Below are 16070 nucleotides of genomic sequence, written 5' to 3'. Positions count from 1 at the left end.
TAAATGTTTTACTAAATGATAGTGCATAATCTATGGGAAGTTCCCATAACCCCCATAAGTAGAATTGAATTGGTGTATTCTAACCATTTCTAACTTCTCTGACTAAACATTATTCTCAGTTAGTGCCCAGCCTTGCCATGTGTAAGGTGTAGAGGGCACATGGTTTTAAACCTTGCCTACGTACCTATGTGCCTTTTGAGTGTGTGAAGTAACATGTAAGACAAAGAGCTTACAGTGGGATGCAAAGGTTTGGGCAACCTTGTTAATAGTCATTATTTTCCTGTATAAATCGTTGGTTGTTACGATAAAAAATGTCAGTTAAATGAAGTTTATTGGATTTACAGAAAGTGTGCAATAATTGTTCAAACAAAATCAAGCAGGTGCATAAATTTGGGCACCACAAAAAAGAAATGAAATCAATATTTAGTAGATCCACCTTTTGCAGAAATTACAGCCTCTAAACGCTTCCTGTAGGTTCCAATGAGAGTCTGGATTGTGGTTGAAGGTATTTTGGACCATTCCTCTTTACAAAACATCTCTAGTTCATTCAGGTTTGATGGCTTCCGAGCATGGACAGCTCTCTTTAACTCACACCACAGATTTTCAATTATATTCAGGTCTGTGGACTGAGATGGCCATTCCAGAACGTTGTACTTGTTCCTCTGCATGAATGCCTTAGTGGATTTTGAGCAGTGTTTCGGGTCGTTGTCTTGTTGAAAGATCCAGCCCCGGCGCAGCTTCAGCTTTGTCACTGATTCCTGGACATTGGTCTCCAGAATCTGCTGATACTGAGTGGAATCCATGCGTCCCTCAACTCTGACAAGATTCCCAGTCCCTGCACTGGCCACACAGCCCCACAGCATGATGGAACCACCACCATATTTTACTGTAGGTAGCAGGTGTTTTTCTTGGAATGCTGTGTTCTTTTTCCTCCATGCATTACGCCTCTTGTTATGCCCAAATAAATCAATTTTAGTTTCATCAGTCCACAGCACCGTATTCCAAAATGAAGCTGGCTTGTCCAAATGTGCTTGAGCATACCTCAAGTGGCTCTGTTTGTGCTGTGGGCGGAGAAAAGGCTTCCTCTGCATCCCTCTCGCATACAGCATCTCCTTGTGTAAAGTGCTTGAATGGTTGAACGATGCAAAGTGACTCCATCTGCTGCAAGATGATGTTGTAGGTCTTTGGTGCTGGTCTGTGGGTTGACTCTGACTGTTCTCACCATTCGTCGCTTCTGTCTATCCGAAATCTTTCTTGGTCTGCCACTTCGAGCCTTAACTTGAACTGAGCCTGTGGTCTTCCATTTCCTCAATATGTTCCTAACTGTGGAAACAGACAGCTTAAATCTCTGGGACAGCTTTCTGTATCCTTCCCCTAAACCATGATGGTGAACAATCTTTGTCTTCAGGTCATTTGAGAGTTGTTTTGTGACCTCCATGTTGCTACTCTTCAGAGAAAATTTAAGGAGGAGGGAAACTTACAATTGACCCCCTTAAATACTCTTTCTCATTATAGGATTCACCTGTGTATGTAGGTCAGGGGTCACTGAGCTTACCAAGCCAATTTGAGTTCCAATAAGTAGTTCTAAAAGTTTTGGAATCAATAAAATGACAACGGTGACCAAATTTATGCACCTGCTTGATTTTGTTTGAACAATTATTGTACACTTTCTGTAAATCCAATAAACTTCATTTCACTTCACAAATATCACTGTGTGTGTCTCCTATATGATATATTTAACTGACATTTTTTATCGTAACAACCAACGATTTATACAGGAAAATAATGACTATTAACAAGGTTGCCCAAACTTTTGCATCCCACTGTATTTAAGTGCTGCGCCGTACTTTTAAAGCGTACAGAAGAAGAAGCTAAGAATCTTTAAGTATAGAAGAAGAAGTAAAGAACATTTAAGTACAGAAATAACTTAAATATCTCAAGGAAAGCTAAGTTTAGAGAAGATACATTTTTCCTTTTTTTTGTCTTTTACTCTACGTGTGTGACAATTTTTTTTTATTCTTGTGTGGATTATTTGCTTTTAATTTTCACTAAATATTTTTAAAACAAACTTTTGGACTGAGAGATTTCTTTCGGCACGCGTTTTACCCGTGCTTGAACTCGCCTTACACTCCGGAGGCTACAACTGTATTATGATTTGTGCTGCCTGATCTTTTGATTATTTTGATAGTTTATATTTTGCACCATTGCATGCACTTTTTTCCTACTGTATGAAAAATAATTTTAATGTCCTTTTTTTCAGAATGACACTTTAAAGCTGTCAGCTGCCAAGGAGCATCTGGAGCAAACAACATTGGTATGGATATCCAAAATTGGAATGTTTATTTTTGATTAAGTTTTTCTTACATTTAATATAGTAGGTACTGACTTAATTTTTTGTGTTTTTATAAATAAACATTCAAAGCAGTTTTTAGGAGTCAACTGTTTAAAGTTAATAACCTTAGTGGCACAGCAGCAGCAGCAACAATCTATTCTTTATATAACATTTGAAAATTTTAACTAGCTCAAAACATGAACTAGACCACAAAATAAAATGCAGTTTTAAAACGTGCAAAAGCAGCAAGTAGTTGCAAATATACAGCGCATGAAAAAAGTTTTCAATTTGTTTTTCTGTAAAATAACGTTACAGGATAGCCAGCCACCCGGAGTATTTCAACAGCACAGGAACAGAGTAACAGCAAATGATGTGTTCGCACAGCCTCCAGAATACCAATGCATTCTGTTGACAGTTAAAATAAATCAATTTGATTTGTTAACATTTGTTAAATAATAAAAAGGTTTAGTTTCTAGGTTCTGGGCAGGGCCTGGGTTTAGCAGTTGTTGTGGCCCAACCATACAGAAATTGTTCATGCAAACGCTAAGGTGAGGAGTCTGAAGTGTCCATTCTAAAATGTAGATATTATTCCATTGTTTGGGGGTTATTGTCATGCGGCAAGACCCAAATTCATTTTGAACTTCAGGTACCGGACATAAGCTTGAATATTCACCTGAGCAATTTCCCAGAACAGCTTGGAATTCATTGCTCCATCAATTGGACATGCAGGCCCATAGGCAGGACATCAGTCCCACACCATGATGTTCCTTCTTCCTTGCTTCAGACGTGGGATAAGGCTTTGGATTCAGTATGCATATGTAGTGCTGTGCATGTAAACCAGAAAGCTCAACTGTTGTCTTATCGGCCATTGAACTCTGTTCCATCAAGCTGAGATTATGTGACTCCTTGTCGGAGGGGATGCCAAACTTGATACTACAGTTGCTCATCTCATCGCTTGTGTTTGTCAGTTTACATGACTAGAACTTGCTGGGATTGTAAAATTATACAACTATGTGATGGCTCTCCATCAGAGTTTCACATTTCTAAAGTATTGTGAGCTGACCCGTTTTTGTGAAGGCCAATAATGAGGTGCCTATTGAAGTCAGTGGCCAAGTAAAGGGTTATGGTATAAAAGTATGGCGAGGTTTGAAGTTGCTACGTATGTCTCACTAGGGGTCATAAGAGTGCATTGTGACTACCCCATAGTCACCAAGATTATGTTGTTTTCATTGGAGAGCTAGATAAATAGATCGATAGATACTTTATTAATCCCAAGGGGAAATTCACATAATCCAGCAACAGTATACTGATACAAAAAACAATAATAAGTTAAATAGTAATAAAAATGCATGTAAAAGCAGACAATAACTTGAGTAATGTTAGCATTTACTTCCCCGGGTGGAATTGAAGAGTCGCTAAGTGTGGGGGAGGAACGATCTCCTCAGTCTGTCAGTGGAGCAGGACGGTGACAAAAGTCTGTCACTGAAGCTGCTCCTCTGCCTGGAGATGACACTGTTCAGTGGATGCAGTGGATTCTTCATGATTGACAGGAGTTTGCTTAGCGCCCATCGCTCTGCCACAGATGTTAAACTGTCCAGCTTCATTCCTACAATAGAGCCAGCCTTCCTAACAAGTTTGTCCAGGTGTGAGACATCCCTCTTCTTTATGCTGCCTCCCCAGCACACCACTGCGTAGAAGAGGGCACTCGCCACAACTGTCTGGTAGAACATCTGTAGCATCTTATTGCAGATGTTGAAGGACGCCAACCTTCTAAGAAAGTATAGTCTGCTCTGACCTTTCTTACACAGAGCATCAGTATTGGCAGTCCTGTCCAATTTGTCATCCAGCTGCACTCCCAGATATTTAAAGGTCTGCACCCTCTGCACACAGTCACCTCTGATGATCACAGGGTCCATGAGGGGCCTAGGCCTCCTAAAATTCACCACCAGCTCCTTGGTCTTGCTGGTGTTCAGGTGTAAGTGGTTTGAGTCGCACCATTTAACAAAGTCTTTGATTAGCTCCCTGTACTCCTCCTCCTGCCCACTCCTGATGCAGCCCACGATAGCAGTGTTGTCAGCGAACCTTTGCACGTGGCAGGACTCTGAGTCGTATTGGAAGTCTGATGTATATCGGCTGAACAGGACCAATAGATAGATACTTTATTAATCCCCAAGGGGAAATTTATATAGTCTAGCAGCAGCATACTGATGAAAACAATATTAATTAAAGCGCATTAAAAAAGCAGAGCAAGTTAAAAAATGCAAGGTGGAGAGTGCGAGGCAGGTCTAATAGTCAATAATGTGTATATTGTTAACGTTTAAAGCTGGGGTTTTCTATATGGTAACCTTCAATAAACACCACTCTTGTTTAGCATATTAATGATAATAAATTGCATTTTTAGAGCACCTTTCACAAACCCAAGGTCGCTTTACATAACAGAGTAAGCAAAAAAAAATGTACACAGAAGACAAAAGTTCATTGAAGAGGAAAGTTTTGAGTTGAGTTTTAAAGGTGGAGAAAGAGGAGCAATCTCGGAGAGACTGAGGAAGAGAGTTCCAGAGCTGAGGGGCCATAACACTGAAGGACCTGCCTCCCAGGGTGGAGACAGTAAGGAGATTACTGCTTGAGGACCTGATGGAGCGACAAGGAGTGTAAGGAGCTAGGAGCTGAGTGAGGTAGAGGGGCGTAGAGGTTATGTAGGGCTTTGAAGGTGAGAAGCAGAATCATGAATTTAATCCTTGATGGAACTGATGGAACCAGTGAAGTTGGGAGAGAACAGGGGAGATGTGTTAAGCATCTTAGGCTAATAAATGCAGGAGTTTTCAAATAAAGCAGATGATTACGGAATGTTGGGTTTCATTGCTCTGAGCTGAGCGTTATTTGAATCAAATGCTCTTTCTGGGATTTTTGAGGGATACCCATTCAGTTACTGCATGTCTTCCATTGTGTATACAAATCTTTGTCAATTCCACCGTAGACCTTTCTTAGTCCACTGAATTATATCCAACCCTATAAAGATATTGTAGGTCCTTCTTTAGGATGAGAAAACACGCTGGTCATGAGTGGAAAGAATTTAGGGAGATGTATTGTTGTATTTAGATATACTTTATACGTCATTTATTGAAGCTTCAAGGAAATAATCAAAAGTTCATGTTTTGGCTCACTCTATTCATGTTCTCTAAATGAGACAGCCAGTATCCAAATGGTGTGCATTGTGTTCAAATTCAGACAATCCTGCCTAAATAAATACATCTTTACTTTTTTGATAGGATCTTGAAAATGTTATTCATAAGATTCTTTTCAAAGAGAACATTGATGTGGAGACACAAAGGTAAGTTTTGCTGTAATTGGCACTAAAGGTTACATGTACTGTATGTAATATACAATTGAGTAAATCACCTTATTATGTTGTCATTTTAATTTTAGAGTATTTTGGGACAAAGTCAAACAGATCCTCGACAATACTGCTGAAAGTTCATAAGAAGATCTGGTAACTTCTTCTACAAAGAGTCATCAGCAAATCTAAAAATGCCTTTTGTTTCCTGATTCAGTCACTAATCATGAGATTATGAAGTTAGCACTAAAGTACTGTAGTTTCTTTTTTTCTTGCTGAAAGCATACAGGATGTTGACAGCTAACGTATGTCCCAATGTCTGTTCGACATTAAAAATTTGGATTTGCTTTGTGTGTTTAACATGACGACTAATGCCAAGAATCTGAATATCTGTGATGAACTTCATCGGTCCTTAAAGAAATGTGTGCGAGTCAAATACGGTCCGTTATTGTCAAAGTGGATTTCAAGCTGGACACAAAGAGTACAGATAAGAGGGGAATGTCCCACATTAGAGCGGAGTCCCTGTGATCCGTGTTTGGACTGTTACTTTTTGAAATTTACATCAGAGAAACTGATTTTGATATGTTCAATGAACTTGAGAAATTAGCAGATGATAAGGGAGGAAGAGCAGTTATTGAGGAGTCTGCAAACAATGTTAAAACGACCTGAACAATCTGTAAAACTGGTCAAACACGTGGAAAGTGCAGTATAAAGGAATACTCCACCCAAAAGTAATATTTTTAATGTGTTACTTATCATGTGACGTTTTGTAGGGATGACTTAGAAAAATCTTTAACCTCATGGGTTACTGAGATAACACAATTCTGGATACAATGAGTGTAATTGGAGTTCAGGGCCGGCCCACTAACTAATGCCACCTGAAGCAAGGCACAATTTTACTGTCTGCTCATTCATATTAAACATAAAATGACACATTTAATCCACTTGTAATATATGTTTTGCAATACAGGCTTCACAACACAGTACTCCCATCCTCATAACAATGAGTCAGTCATTATCCAATCCGCTATATCCTAACACAGGGTCACGGGGGTCTACTGGAGCCAATCCCAGCCAACACAGGGTACAAGGCAGGAACAAATCCCCGGGCAGAGTGCCAGCCCACTGCAGGACACACACACACACACACACCAAGGACAATTTAGGATCGCCAATGCACCTAACCTGCATGTCTTTGGACTGTGGGAGGAAACCCACGCAGACACGGGGAGAACATGCAAACTCCATGCAGGGAGGACCCGGGAAGTGAACCAAGGTGGTCTAACTGTGAGGCAGCAGTGCTACCCACTGTGCCACCATGCCATCCCTCATAACAATGAACAAAGTAATAATTAAATATCTAAATAATATATATTATTTCTGGGAAAAAATATTATCTTTCAAAAAATAAAACACTCGGAATATTGGAGCAGCCAGTAGACTGAAGCATTTATCAGTTGTGCTGAGACCAAGTACTGCAGGGGGAATGCATGAGACCTGACTGACAGCAAACTTTCCAGAAGCATCCTGTCTGTTCCACAGCTTTCTAGGGAGCGCTGCCCGGGAATGGGACATCCCGCAATGTACGCTATTAAAACAGGAGCACTATGGGGACCCAGATGCCTGGTGTTTGTAGCAGTAGGAGGTGACAGCTAAGCGAAGTTTGAGGAGAATGCTGGGTGCATGACAGGAGCTGGATGGAGGAGTTAAATTACTGTACATGGGAGATTGGAGAGGGAGAATGATTTAGGAGTCGGGAATCCTGACAGTTCATGTGTGGGAAAAAGCATCACAAAGAAGAGGGCCCAAATGGGCAGGTGGTGACTTTAGAACAGCTGGTGACAATCCCAAGGGTTTTTACAAAGGGAGCAAAGTGAGGAGAGGTGTGACTGGTTCAAGTGTTTTCAGCATTATATTTGTTGTTTAGGGTGATGTTCCCAACCCTGTTGGAGACTCATGGGTAACAACAGCAGCCAATATCAAAATGTCAATGAAAACATCTCAGTTACCTGCATCGCATAATCCAAATGTCTGGTATCCAAGGAGTCGTATACTTACAGTGTCCTAAATACATTTATGTCGTGTTGGGGGTTACAATGGTCACAACTTACAGATGTGACTGTGCATATAAAAACATCTAATATCTTCTCTTCATAATTTCAATTCATTTTCATCTAGTAATGCCTTTTTTTTCTTGCAGATAAAGGAAACTGGTTTTGATGTGGATGAATATGTAGCAGTCATTGCTAATGCTGAGGCATAGCATAATACAATATGTATAGTTCTGTGTCGCCATTTTCAATCATTTTGTGCTTTTCTTCATATGTCACAGAATGTACTGAGTCAGGCATGCAGCTGCACAGTAGGCTGTGCGAGAGATAAGCGGCGACATTTGCAGGTGGCAGCTGCGTGTAACTCCTATGTTTGCCTCTCCACTATGCCATCTTAGTAAGCATAACTGCTGAGATGGAAGCAGCAAATCGAGTGATTCCTCAGCAGAGACAGTATGTTTCTCAACGTTCTTTACATACTCAACAATGAAACACTTAGTTAAAAATTATTTGAATTTTGTAATTTAAAGTATATAGATATACAGTATGATTCAATTCTATTTTATTAATGTTTGGAAAGCTTGTAAAGCATTACATATTTTTGACAATTTCCCATTATTAGACATTTTTCATTGTAAGTTTTGACTTAAAAAAAATCCAGATACGAATTTGTGCAGGAACTGAACTTATTCGTAGCAAAAGATTTACCTGTGTTTTTGGTTAAAATATTGTTATGTAAACCATTCCTGGAAAATTCACTCTTGCACAGTAGTGAAGCGAGCTTTTGAAATTAAGACATGCCCCGCTCTTTTTCAGTGGTCAGGATTCTTGGCCATTGATAGTTCATTCATTACCCACCATTGCACTTCAGGTGATATTAACATTGCAGAGTGTGGTCTGAGAGGGGTTTACAGGTACAGATTAAAGGTTAAAGAGAAGCGAGAGAAAACTTCAGGTGGCTAGCATGTCTTGTATTTGTGCATAATCAACACACCAAAGGCCAATTCACCAATGCTGTTTCACAAACTACCATTGAAAAACCCTGAAGTACAGCTGCTGTGAACGTAAATGTAACAAATTACTGGTGAGTGCAAAGTGAATGTGAATTATAAATACAAAAAGGGTGATGTGGGTTTATGGAAAGTAGAGTTTTGAAAGGATAATATTCTTATTCTACAGGCAATACAAAAAAAGCAATTAGAAGGGTAATTAAAATGATTTTTCTGTGAAAACTGTTGAATTAATGAGGGTCATACCAAAATTACCATCTTTTAAAAATTGGGAGTTTTGATGCTTGAAAAAACAAGTAGGACATCTTAATGTGCACTGCTTAATTTATTTTTGCACAAAATCTCCATTTCTTAGGGCACAGTTTCCCATTGTTCTGGTAGTTTGAAGATACACCAACAGAAGAACTCTGTTTCAGCTGATTGATGACACTGACGGAGAGGCTGCTGGATTGCCTCTGAGCTCTTGTATTATTATCCTCACATCTGGCCCATTACGTTTCCAAAAGGATGGTAATCTGAGGGTGCCAGACTGGGACTGAAAGGAGGGCAGGGGAGAACTTCCCATTTCTTTCTCTCAAGTTCTTCTAAGGCCAAATGAGAAGAGTAGGCCCGAGTGTTATTTTATAGGATGATCTACTATCCAGTGCGTTTCTCCCACAATGCGTGATTAAGCTTCTTTAGTGTTTGGATATAATGAGTAGCATTTATCGTGGTATCCCAAAAGATGGTACACTTTACCTTTTCAGCTGATAACACTGTCTTTGGCTTCTTCTTCAGTCAGATGATGCCATTCTATGCTCTGATGTTTTGTCTGAGATTTGAAATGGTGAAATCAACACTGTCACAATACTGAGCAAAAAATAGTTTCCTTTTTTATGATACCACTTGACTAGCTGTAATTAGATATTTTTTTGCTGACCTGTGTGATCTTCAGTCAGTAAATGTGAGTCCTATTGAGGCTTTCAGTCACCTCCTGAAACTGCATTGTGCCCAGTTCCTTAGTGTTGTGGTCCCCGGCTGGGACGCCCAGGAGGACCAGAGGAGGGCTTGTGCCTCCTCCAGACCGCGATGGGGCGTCCGTCCTGGTTATGTTGGGGGCCTCGGGTACAGGGCTTGGAAACCCAGCCCTGTAGGGACCCGTGGCCAACGCCAGGCGGCGCCCCAGTGCCGGAATATCCCGTGTGGTACTTGGCCAGGGCTGGAGCCCGGCCGGGATGCCCAGGAGGACCGGAAGAGGGCTTGTGCCTCCTCCAGACCACGAGGGGATGTCCGCCCTGGTTATGTTGGGGGCCTCGGGTAAAGGGCTTGGAAGCCCAGCTCTGTAGGGACCTGTGGCCACCGCCAGGCGGCGCCCCGGTGCCTGAGGAACCCTGGAACCCAGCACTTCCACCACACCAGGAAGTAAAATGGGTGTGTTGGGGAGACACCGGACGGCTTCTGTGTCACAGCCGTCACCTACCACAGGGGTGTGTCCAAGGGGAGTGCTTTGTGCAGAGCCCATACCAGCACAAGGCTGCTCCAGTCATTGGCAGAGTCGGGTGGCAGGTAGTGTGCTGGAGATGGACTGGAGGCAGATATCCTGACAGATGAGTTATACTCAGGAGTATAAGGCCTGGACATGGTGGAAGAGGCACTGGGAGTGCAGACCTACTGTAAATAAATTGTCCAATAAAATGGGTGTGTTGGGTTGAAACTTCCGTAGCCTGTGTCCGGAACCTACCACAGTGTACCAAAGAACGCTTTGTGCAGAGTATACCAGCACAAGGCTGCTGATCCTGGCAGGTTCTCAGGTACTCATGAACTTACAGATGTCTGTTATACTCAGGAGTCTCAGACATGGTGGAAGGGTGTGAGACCTACCAAAAGGTCCACAAAGCAGGACTTGAACCACTAGCCTGTCCAGAAAAGGCTTACCCCAACTCAGCCAGTCCACAACTACTACCTGCAGCCTACTCGGGCCTAAAAGTGGGGAGCTGGCTTTAAAAGAGAGGAACCAGTTAAAACCTCTGGCTCAATGAAACTAAGTCCCACAAAGAAGGTATTTTATGAAGGTTGTGGCGTATGGCCGGGACCCTTGCCTGGCCGGGACGCCTCTACAGTGGAAGGACTAGGAGAGAGAGCTTATCCAGGGTATTACCTCCCCCGGAATGCGACAGGGCAGTCCCCCTGACTTGCAGTGCCACAAGTTTAGAACATGGAAGCTCAACCCTATTGGGGGAAATGCTGCTAGAAGAAGGTCATCAAGCACCTGTAGCACTTCTGCCCTATAAAGGAAGCCAGCGGCCACTACTCCAGGAGCCAGAGTCGGGAGGTGGAGGATGAAGTTTGCCAACAGGAGTGGAGGTGGACAGAGGAGAAGACAAACAAGACAGGGAGAAAAGAAGATGAAGAGAAGTGTGCTTAGTGTACTGTGTTTGTGCTGGGAACTGTACTGTGAAGGTGGGAAATGAGGGAAAGCGTTTCCCATGAGGAAAAATAAAAAAGGTGTGTGCTGAACTTGTGTCCACATTTACCTGTGTTGGGGTTTAGGTGGCAGGTGTGCCCTCTAGTGACCAAAAGATAAAAATAGAGCAATATAACAAGTTGTTGTGTTTTACGTTTGTAATTAATTTAGATCACTTTGATCTGTTACGCTTTGACATTAAAGAATCTTTTTCTGTTGATCAGTATCAAAAAAGCTGAATAGAAATCCACAGTGATTCAGTGTTGTATAACAATAAAACGTGAAACTTCCAAGGGAGTGAATACTTTCTACAGGCACTGTATATGTCCTATACATTTAAAATATATTTTAAATCTGCTATCTTCTGTTCCTCTGTGAAAAAAATGCAAATTAAATTTCACTTCATGTAATGAACTTAGGTGGCACTGTGGCGCAGTGGTAGCGCTACTGCCTCGCAGTAAGGAGATCTGGGTTCGCTTCCTGGGTCCTCCCTGCATGAAGTTTGCATGTTCCTCTGGGTGCTCCGGTTTCCTCCTACCGTCCAAGACATGCAGGTTAGGTTCATTGGCGATCATAAATTGTTCCTATTGTGTGGGTGTGTGTACCCTGCCTTGTGCTGGCTAGGATTGGCTCCAGTGGACCCCCGTGACCCATTATGAGGATATAACAGCTTGGATAATGGATGGATAGATGATATGAACTTAGGTATTGCAGAGCTGAGACGACAATGAAGATACTTTGACTTTAACCTGGTGTATGGGCTGTGCCAGATGGACCGGCATCCCTATTGGAATGGGAGATGGATCCTTACCAAGCCAATGTATGTCCCACAGGAAAGGACGTACAACCTGGCCAGGTTTATGGTAGATTCCTATCTCAGTCAGGACAAACAAATAATGGATGGACAATTCGTTCCCCAGTACCAAAAGGGGGCAGTGCTTCTCTGGTTTGGCCCCAGTATGGACACCTGCAGGGTGGACTGGTAATTGGAGTTCTGAAGGGCAGTCCTGTCAGGGTCCTAGGGTGCTACCAGGGGCCACTATTAGGAGTAACTCTCCACGTTTTAGAGGACTTCTGTCTTACCCAGAAGTGTTTCTGTTACGTAAGACCATAGCCCTGGAAGTACTCCCGGGTCCGGCATAAAAGAAGCTGCCTCATGCCTAAAAGTGGAGCCGGAGTTGGGAGGGTGTGAGACGACGCTTGTGCAGGGGGACAGAAGGAGACAAATAAAGTTGTTTGTGCTGTATTGCTGATTGGTTATCCCGGAAAAGGTATTGTCAAGAAATCTTTATTTAACAGATCTTGGAACCGTCTTTGAGTGAGTTGTATCTGAAACCTGGGCAACAAGGTGCCCCCCGGGTGGTCACACTGGATAGGTCACAACACAGTTAGGCCCAATGGAGAGGCAGGGCTTTATTTTGCTTTCGCCCAGTTCAGTGGTTCATCAAGTTCTTCCTTTGTTTCTGTCACCATTTTTGATTCCCTTGACCCTTTTTGATACTTGTGATAATCCCTTGGTATTGCTTTGTGTATGATGTGAGGTCAGGAGAGCGCCCGCATCAGTACAAAAGGCAAAATAAAGTAAAATGAAAAGCAGGCCAACCGATTGAGGATTCTTATTTTAGCAATTGAAAGGAGAACAAAAATCGAGGAAATGATGCACCTAAACGTATATTTTTTGATGTAGCGCCTTTCTGAAGTGACTTTGAGCACTAGGGTACCGCACAGTTATCCCCGTGTAGTGACATTGTAAGCACAGTGAGCCGGTGGGGATCATTGAATCGGCAGCCTGGCCACTCGCAGTCCAGGTGTGTAACCACTGGGCCACACTGCCTTATCTATAATTGGGCAGAGGAGGATATTTGAGACTGAGAGGTGCTACTGATTGCCGTTATTATGGCACTTTTTAATTATACCACTGTCTTCGTTGTGTCATTTTTACTTTCTGCCGCCTGTTTACAAAATGCAAATCAAAGTGATTATATGTTGCTCTGTGTCAATGTATGCATTTGCTGCTATAAAAAGATGCTATTACTTGAAGACAGCCACAGTGTATAATGTTCCGGCAAAATAAATACAGCATTAGTCTTTCTGCTGTCTATTGCTCCAAGTTACATTTCCTGTCAGGGGAATAAACCACATAATAAGGATCCTGCAAGGCTTCATTGTGACAGGCAGAGCTATAAGCAAACCTGCAATTTTTCCAAGAATGCCTCCTGTAGAAGCGGGGCAAGACATGAGGAAAGCCTTAAAAAGCAGCCTGAGACATCGCTTCCAATTGCTGCTACTAACAGATGCGAGTGTAAAGGGATGTTCTGTTAGGAGTTAAAGCATCGTCTTTATAATCTGGCGGGCTTGTTGGCATAGTGTCGCCTTAAACCTCGGAGGACTTGGGTTCCATTCTCAGCTCCGTTACTTTATGGCTCTTTCAGCTGCTGAAACGGGCTTTTATATTAATTATTGAGTGTTAATCTGAGGGCGGCACGGTGGCGCAGTGGGTAGCCTCACAGTAAGGAGACCTGGGTTTGCTTTCTGGGTCCTACCTGTGTGGAGTTTGCATGTTCTCCCCGTGTCTGCGTGGGTTTCCTCCCACAGTCCCAAGACATGCAGGTTAGGTGCATTGATGATCCTAAATTGTCCCTCATGTGTGCTTGGGGTGTGTGTGTGTGTGTGTGCCCTGCGGTGGGCTGGCGCCCTGTCCGGGGTTTGTTTTCTGCCTTACACCCTGTGTTGGCTGGGATTGGCTACAGCAGACCCCCGTGACCCTGTAGTTGAGATATAGCAGGTTGGATAATGGATGGATGAATGGTGGTCTGACATGTATGAAGCTGGGTCAATGTGTTTAGAGTGCCCCGTTGAGTCCATTTCTGCCAGGAAGTGAGTTTGGGAAGGGAATGGATGATTTGGGAGATGGGCAGCAGTGTGGCAGAGTAGTTGGCACTTGAAAAGCCCCAGGTTCAAATCCAGGCCCGTGTGCACAGGACTTGGTCCATTTTTGCTTCCTGCCTTGTACAGAGTGTTGTCAGCTTGGGCCGTGGCTCAGCAGATTCAGAAAATGGGTCAGTTGTATTCTTGGTGTCTGATGTTGGGTGGGCAATACGACTGGAACATTACTGCTGGATTGGGCAAATAATATATAGCAGCAATTGTGTTGTTATAGTGATAATATGAAATGAATAAAATAAAGAGGGGAAAGATCAACGCACGGATCGATGGTTGCCTTTATTTTTATTAATGTTTTAAAAGGTAAGGATAATCACATAATTATCTATATTTCTAAAATATCAGAATATGCCTAAAATTGAAAACATCAGTGTTCTTACCCTGTCTTAAAATCTTTCCATTCCAAACCAGTGAGCACTGAAGAAAAAGCAGCCGCCAGCCTGTCAGCTTGTCACTTGGTGCTGAGGCCTCACAAGCCCCGTCGTCATCCGATTTGTCCACCAGAGGCTGCTGTCACCTCAGAGAGTCGCTCATCTGCAGTGTCGGCGCCTGCAGCGAGCTGAAGTGAAGCCTGGGCTAGGAGAGGAGTGAGTATGCAGGATCTGGAATGACTTCCGTTGGGGGGATTTCTTGGTCATTTCTGTTTCATTCCTGTGACTCTGCCTGCTGCTGTTCAGTTTTGATAATTGTAAGGATAAAATGAAGTGGACACCACATTATGAGGCCTGCAATTGTTGACAATTAAGAAACAAAAGAAATCACACACTGGTGCATTATGGAGTCGAGTGTAGCCATCATAAAATAAAAAAATACATACGCATTATAAGCTACTCCTGAATGGGGTTTGCCTTTCACTCTTAAGAGACTTTTACTCAGGCCTACTGTTTAGGAGGAGAAGCTGATTTTATGTAAACCAAGACGACAGTCTGGCTTGGTCTAAATCTCAAAATCTTTCCACCTTTTTTTTAATCAATATATAAAATGTCAGCTTTTCCACTATTTGGAAAACAAGAAAGAAAAATTAGGGATCATCTTCAGAGAAATTAGTCTGTGCTGCAGCACAGAGGAGAACACAACCTCAGTGGTGTCAAAGAAAAACCAAATCTCAGTCCACACTTCTGTTTTCTAAATCAATTATTTCACAATGCAGGGCGGTGACAGCAAGATTAAGATTAGTACAACAAGCCACAAGGACAAGACAATGAGAAGTACGATTGTGTTGATATTAAAGTTATATGAAAAAGTTTGGGAACCCCTCTTAATTCTTTGTTTTTTTTTATCATTGGCTGAGCTCTAAAAGTAGCAACTTCCTTTTAATATATGACATGCCTTATGGAAAAAGTAGTATTTCAGCAGTGACATTAAGTTTATTGGATTAACAGAAAATATGCAATATGCATCATAACAAAATTAGACAGGTGCATAAATTTCGGCCCCCCAACAGAGATATTACATCAATACATAGTTGAGCCTCCTTTTGCAAATAAGACACCTCCTATAGCCTTTGATGAGTGTCTGGATTCTGGATGGAGGTATTTTTGACCATTCTTCCACACAAAATCTTTCCAGTTCAGTTAAATTTGATGGCTATCAAGCATGGACTGCCTGCTTCAAATCATCCCATAGCTTTTCAATGATATTGGAGCTGGACGGTGACTCTGATAATTCTGAGGTGGTAGGCAGGGTTGAGGAGCCCCAACGGGCCACCTCAAAACCAGTTCCCAAAAAGAGAGAGGTAGTGATAGTTGGGGACTCAATCATTAGGGGGATTGAAGCGCAGGTGTGCTCCAGAGAGAGAGAGTCTCATTCGGTGTGTTGCCTTCCGGGAGCAGAGGTGGGAGACCTCCCTGGAAGGGTGGATAGGCTCTTGGCCAGAGCGGGGGTGGATCCAGTTGTCATTGTCCACGTTGGAACAAATGACATACATAAGGGTAGTCTGTCAGTTCTGCGATCCAAA

At 42.5% G+C, this 16070-nt stretch overlaps 1 protein-coding gene across 4 annotated transcripts in view; it reads left to right on the top strand.

Annotated features, from left to right (window-relative positions):
- The window catches only part of LOC120516878 (uncharacterized protein C6orf118-like), a 50928-nt gene extending 36378 nt beyond the window's left edge, over positions 1–14550 (top strand). For 3 of the 4 annotated variants that reach the window (XM_039738869.1, XM_039738868.1, XM_039738870.1), the window contains exons 8-10: positions 2261–2314; positions 5602–5663; positions 5759–6689. In XM_039738869.1, the coding sequence (XP_039594803.1) occupies positions 2261–2314; positions 5602–5663; positions 5759–5813 (171 nt within the window). In that variant the 3' untranslated portion in view covers positions 5814–6689. Of the gene's footprint in view, positions 1–2260; positions 2315–5601; positions 5664–5758; positions 6690–14524 lie in introns of those variants that run through there. The other variant, XR_005630931.1, reaches the window with a different exon arrangement.
- The last annotated feature ends 1520 nt before the right edge of the window (positions 14551–16070 follow it).

Source organism: Polypterus senegalus, chromosome 16, assembly GCF_016835505.1.
Source record: "Polypterus senegalus isolate Bchr_013 chromosome 16, ASM1683550v1, whole genome shotgun sequence".
Classification (NCBI taxonomy): Eukaryota; Metazoa; Chordata; class Cladistia; order Polypteriformes; family Polypteridae; genus Polypterus; species Polypterus senegalus.
This window is presented reverse-complemented; position numbering and strand designations above follow the sequence as displayed.